The sequence below is a fragment of the Camponotus vicinus genome, unplaced genomic scaffold (assembly GCF_025532165.1).
Source record: "Camponotus vicinus isolate PSW18456_S1 unplaced genomic scaffold, iyCamVici1.0 SCAF_2, whole genome shotgun sequence".
NCBI lineage: Eukaryota > Metazoa > Arthropoda > Insecta > Hymenoptera > Formicidae > Camponotus > Camponotus vicinus.
The window spans coordinates 22,719,480-22,725,479 of record NW_028141956.1 but is presented as its reverse complement, the minus strand read 5'-3'; the positions used below and the strand labels follow the sequence as shown (position 1 = coordinate 22,725,479).

The 6,000-nt window shown below is 30.9% G+C and overlaps 1 protein-coding gene across 1 annotated transcript in view; it reads left to right on the top strand.

Annotated features, from left to right (window-relative positions):
- The first annotated feature begins 292 nt into the window (after window positions 1-292).
- Window positions 293-6,000, top strand: part of LOC145966046 (multicopper oxidase 3-like) — an 89,575-nt gene continuing 83,867 nt past the window's right edge. Inside the window, exons 1-2 of the mRNA XM_083089762.1 lie at window positions 293-485; window positions 814-964. Of these exons, the coding sequence (XP_082945888.1) occupies window positions 392-485; window positions 814-964 (245 nt within the window). The 5' untranslated portion in view covers window positions 293-391. The remainder of the gene's footprint in view (window positions 486-813; window positions 965-6,000) is intronic.

Here is a 6,000-nt window from a genome sequence, read left to right as displayed (position 1 = left end):
ATCTTTAAACTTTTCCCATTTGAAAATTATTATAGCCTTGACATTTTCGTATTAGAATTTTCGTCTTAAAATGTTACAAAGACTTTATCATTAAAATATTTACCGCGAATTTAGGAACACCCTGTATGCATATAATGCCCTATACTTTGTCAATTATAATTATACATATAATTGTACATAAATTATACATATTTGTGTATAATTATATATAGTTTTGTATAATTATATTCAATTTTGTCTGAATATATATAAAAAATTTTCTGCGGAGTATAAGCAATGCAAATACGTTTTGAGAAACAAAATTGTTTTGAGTGTGAAGATTGAGAGTAAAGTTAAAAAAGAAGTGCACATTGAAACTCTGTTTAGAAAACATTGGTATTGCGACATAAACATGCGATTCTTTTGGTTTTATTCTATTATGTCACTATCTACATCAGCAATTGTATTGATATTTTTGATAAACATTAATATTCAGTTTTGTGAAGGTAAGGTTTAAGATTTAAACTTTATTTTTAAAATTACATTTACAAAAAATAAATTCTTCTCGCTTTTTCTAATAAAGAATAAGTACAAAATTATACTTCACATTAATATAATGTTATTCGAAATTTATAAAGTTTTTCATGTTAAATTAATGTATTTCTTTGAACTAGAATTATATCACTTTTTCACATAAATTATAATCTCTCTTTCATTATTCTATATATAAAAATAAGGAAAAATGTAAAAAAAGTTACTTATTTTGTAATTAATTTATATTAACAACTTTTTTGTGGCATAATAAAAATCAATTAATAATTCGATATTAAATAGCATTCCTTTTCTGGAATACGCCAACTACTTCAACACAAAAATCCATGCAAATATCAACTCCAGAGGAATGTGCACGTGAATGTAAAGATGAAGAGCCATCAAAAACTTGTTATTATCATTTTGTTCTTGAATATTATTCTTCAAATAATCGGTACGTATGTGTGTATATGTGTATGTATTTATATATATAATTTAATTTTGTATACAAATAAATAATTAAGAGAAGAAAAATTTAATGTTATATTTAATAAATCTTCAAAAAAAAAAAAGAAATGTACAAATTAAATACAATTTAATTTGATTTTTAATTTATTTATATACATTTTATTATTTTATTATATAATATCTTAAGTAATTTAAAAATAATTTAAAAATACATAAAATTAAGTAATTTTTGTAATAAACTAATTATATTTAATGAAGTTAAAAATAAATTAAGCGACACGGTAACGTCGCGACGCCAAGTACATATGATTATACACATAAGTAATCATTTTTTGCATAATCTTAACTTAAATATAAGATTTAAATGAATCTAATATATATATATACAGGGTGATCCAGAACAAACGTTTGTCTTTAAAAAAATAAATTGTCGAGTCTATTCTAAGACGATTTTCCCTTTACCAAAATTGTCTACGAGGCTTAGTTTTTAAATTATTAAATAAAATAGTTTGCGAATTACGGAACGAGTACAAGAGGTAGACAGGGACGGCGCAACTCACCGTCCGATACAGGCGATCATGTGGGGCGCTCGACGCGATCAGCTGATTGCTGTACACGATGAGTGTAACAATCAGTGTGTGTGTGTGTGTGTGTGTGGTGTATTTATGCACGCGTATCCACACATGCACCGTACTCTCTCTCTTTCTCTCTCTCTCTCCCTCTTTCTCTCTCACTCTCTCACTCACTCACTCACTCACTTATTCTTACCTTAATAATGAGATTCTTCATACTGCTGATAAATAGCAGTGCCCAGTGTGTTGCACGATAATAATCGTCGTCGACGAGACGTCGTTTCTTCAACACGCAGTCTGACACATCGTCAAATAAGCGAAGTTTTTTCTTTCATCACTTTCGACACTTTTACAAATTTACTCGCGCACTTAATCACTCACGATTGATAAAAGGAGGAATTTACCAATGGTTACGGTACGAATTTAATAAACGGTTAACGCATTTAATTATTAATTACACACTCGATTAAAGAAACGCGTTAACAGAACGCGATACTCGATGCAAAGCGCGCGACGCGATGACCAACGACAAGCAGGTCAGGTTAGTACTAGCGCGTAATGCTACACGTTTATGTTTGGCAGCGCGTAATGCTACACATTTATGTTTGGCAGCGCTAGTACTAACCTGACCTGCTTGTTGTCGGTCGTCGCGTCGCGCGCTTTGCATCGAGTATCGCGTTCTGTTAACGCGTTTCTTTAATCGAGTGTGTAATTAATAATTAAATGCGTTAACCGTTTATTAAATTCGTACCGTAACCGTTGGTAAATTCTTCCTTTTATCAATCGTGAGTGATTAAGTGCGCGAGTAAATTTGTAAAAGTGTCGAAAGTGATGAAAGAAAAAACTTCGCTTATTTGACGATGTATCAGACTGCGTGTTAAAGAAACGACGTCTCGTCGACGACGATTATTATCGTGCAACACACTGGGCACTGCTATTTATCAGCAGTATGAAGAATCTCATTATTAAGGTAAGAATAAGTGAGTGAGTGAGTGAGTGAGAGAGTGAGAGAGAAAGAGGGAGAGAGAGAGAGAAAGAGAGAGAGTACGGTGCATGTGTGGATACGCGTGCATAAATACACCACACACACACACACACACTGATTGTTACACTCATCGTGTGCAGCAATCAGCTGATCGCGTCGAGCGCCCCACATGATCGCCTGTATCGGACGGTGAGTTGCGCCGTCCCTGTCTACCTCTTGTACTCGTTCCGTAATTCGCAAACTATTTTATTTAATAATTTAAAAACTAAGCCTCGTAGACAATTTTGGTAAAGGGAAAATCGTCTTAGAATAGACTCGACAATTTATTTTTTTAAAGACAAACGTTTGTTCTGGATCACCCTGTATATACAGGGTGGGCCATTTTAATCTATGCACCCAAATTTCTTTGTACCTAAGACAGATACGGAAAAATGATTCAGACAAAAGTTTTATGGTTTCGAGGGGGCCATAAGATGGTATCATTGGTTTGACCTTGAAGAGTTATTTGAAGGTCACATGAAGGTCACCTTTAATTTCTTAAATGGAACCTACTATTTGTCATTGCACATTCTTGTAGCTTATCTCGAGAGCTTTCCAAAACACTATAATTAAGTACTTTTTTGTTAAGTACTTTTTGAGTTATGAGGCTTGAAATAATTTCTTAATTTTACATAAACCGTAAAATATCTTGTAAAATATTCATTTTTCGATTATCTTACCTTAATACTTTTATGTACAAAATAATGAGAGGAATCAATTGGTGTAAAGAAAACACATAGTTGTTTTTAAGAAAAAATATGTAATTTGCAATTAACAATTACATATTTTTTCTTAAAAACAACTATGTGTTTTCTTTACACCAATTGATTCCTCTCATTATTTTGTACATAAAAGTATTAAGGTAAGATACTCGAAAAATGAATATTTTACAAGATATTTTACGGTTTATGTAAAATTAAGAAATTATTTCAAGCCTCATAACTCAAAAAGTACTTAACAAAAAAGTACTTAATTATAGTGTTTTGGAAAGCTCTCGAGATAAGCTACAAGAATATGCAATGACAAATAGTAGGTTCCATTTAAGAAATTAAAGGTGACCTTCATGTGACCTTCAAATAACTCTTCAAGGTAAAACCAATGATACCATCTTATGGCCCCCTCGAAACCATAAAACTTTTGTCTGAATCATTTTTCCGTATCTGTCTTAGGTACAAAGAAATTTGGGTGCATAGATTAAAATGGCCCACCCTGTATATACAGGGTGTTGAAAAAAAAGGGTCACATATTTTGATAGCAGGTAGTATTGATCAAAACAAGAAGAAAAGGTCTAATTAACATGGATCCTAAGACTAATATCTTCAAAGATACAAGCTATTTTGTTATTTGAGCTCTTTGTTATTTTCTTATTAGTCGTGTCATCTTTAGAATGTAATGAACAAGTGCGTGATTCTCTAAGACGTAGAGCTGAAAGATGCGTGAGAGTGAATGGCAATCACATAGAGCACCTCCTCAAATGCTGAGTCAGCATTAAAATTTTTTGTTTTTTGTAAAAAAAGAGTTTTTATTTTGTTATCATACATTCAGTTTCTTTACTTCAGTTTTTTTATGGAAGATAAATGATTACATTTCATATTAAAATAAAAATTGTTTCTTTATCTCTCTTTGTTTATTTTTTATTTTTTAAGGCACCTAGAAAAAAGATATCCCCATTGTACCCCACTCTCCCCTACTCCTTTGTTCATTACATTGTAAAGATGACACGACTAATAAGAAAATGACAAAGAGCTCAAATAACAAAATAGCTTGTATCTTTGAAGATATTAGTCTTAGGACCCATGTTAATTAGACCTTTTCTTCTTGTTTTGATCAATACTACCTGCTATCAAAATATGTGACCCTTTTTTTTCAACACCCTATATATATATATATATATATATATATATATATATATGTATATATACAGGGTGTCCTAGACCACCCGTACATCCCTTTTCTTTCAAAAACTAAGCATTTTAGAGAAAAACGTTTTCGACAAAAATTGTATGGTTTTGAGGGGAACATAAGATGGTGTCATTGGTTTGACCTTGGATGGCATCGTTAAAGTGAGGTCAAGGACACCTTTAATTTCTTAAATGGAACCACCTATTTGTTTATTGCATATTCTTATAGCTTATGTCGAGAGCTTTCCAAAACACTATAATAAAGTATTTTTTCATCAAGTACTTTTTGAGTTATAAGGCTTGAAATAATTTCTTAATTTTACATAAACCATAAAATATCTAGTAAAATATTCATTTTTCGATTATCTTACCTTAATACTTTTATGTACAAAATAATGAGAGGAATCAATTGGTGTAAAGAAAACACAAAATTGTTTCGAAAAAAAAAATGTAATTTGCAATTAACAATTACATTTTTTTTTTCGAAACAATTATGTGTTTTCTTTACACCAATCGATTCCTCTCATTATTTTGTATATAAAAGTATTAAGGTAAGATAATCGAAAAATGAATATTTTACTAGATATTTTATGGTTTATGTAAAATTAAGAAATTATTTCAAGCCTTATAACTCGAAAAGTACTTGATGAAAAAATACTTTATTATAGTGTTTTGGAAAACTCTCGACATGAGCTATAAGAATATGCAATAAAAAATAGGTGGTTCCATTTAAGAAATTAAAGGTGTCCTTGACCTCACCTTAACGATGCCATCCAAGGTCAAACCAATGACACCATCTTATGTTCCCCTCAAAACCATACAATTTTTGTCGAAAACGTTTTTCTCTAAAATGCTTAGTTTTCAAAAGAAAAGGGGTGTACGGGTGGTCTAGGACACCCTGTACAGGGTGAGCCATTTTAAGTTACCCACCCTAATAACTTTTTTATTTTTGAATGTACAACAAAATGTTTCCAATAAAAGTTGCTTGACTTCGAGGGGGCAGAAGATGGTGGCAAAAATTTGATCTTGGATAGTCATTTGAAGGTCACATAAAGGTCACCTTCAATTTCTTAAATGGAACCTACTATTTTTCATTGCACATTCTTGTAGCTTATCTCGAGAGCTTTCCAAAACACTATAATTAAGTACCTTTTCGTTAAGTACTTTTTGAGTTATGAGGCTTGAAATAATTTCTTAATTTTACATAAACCGTAAAATATCTTGTAAAATATTCATTTTTCGATTATCTTACTTTAATACTTTTACGTACAAAATTATGAGAGGAATCAATTGGTGTAAAGAAAACACATAATTGTTTCGAAAGAAAAAATGTAATTTGCAATTAACAATTACATTTTTTTTTTCAAATGACTATCCAAGGTCAAATTTTTGCCACCATCTTCTGTTCCCCTCGAAGTCAAGCAACTTTTATTGGAAACATTTTGTTGTACATTCAAAAATAAAAAAGTTATTGGGGTGGGTAACTTAAAATGGCTCACCCTGTATATATATATATATATATATA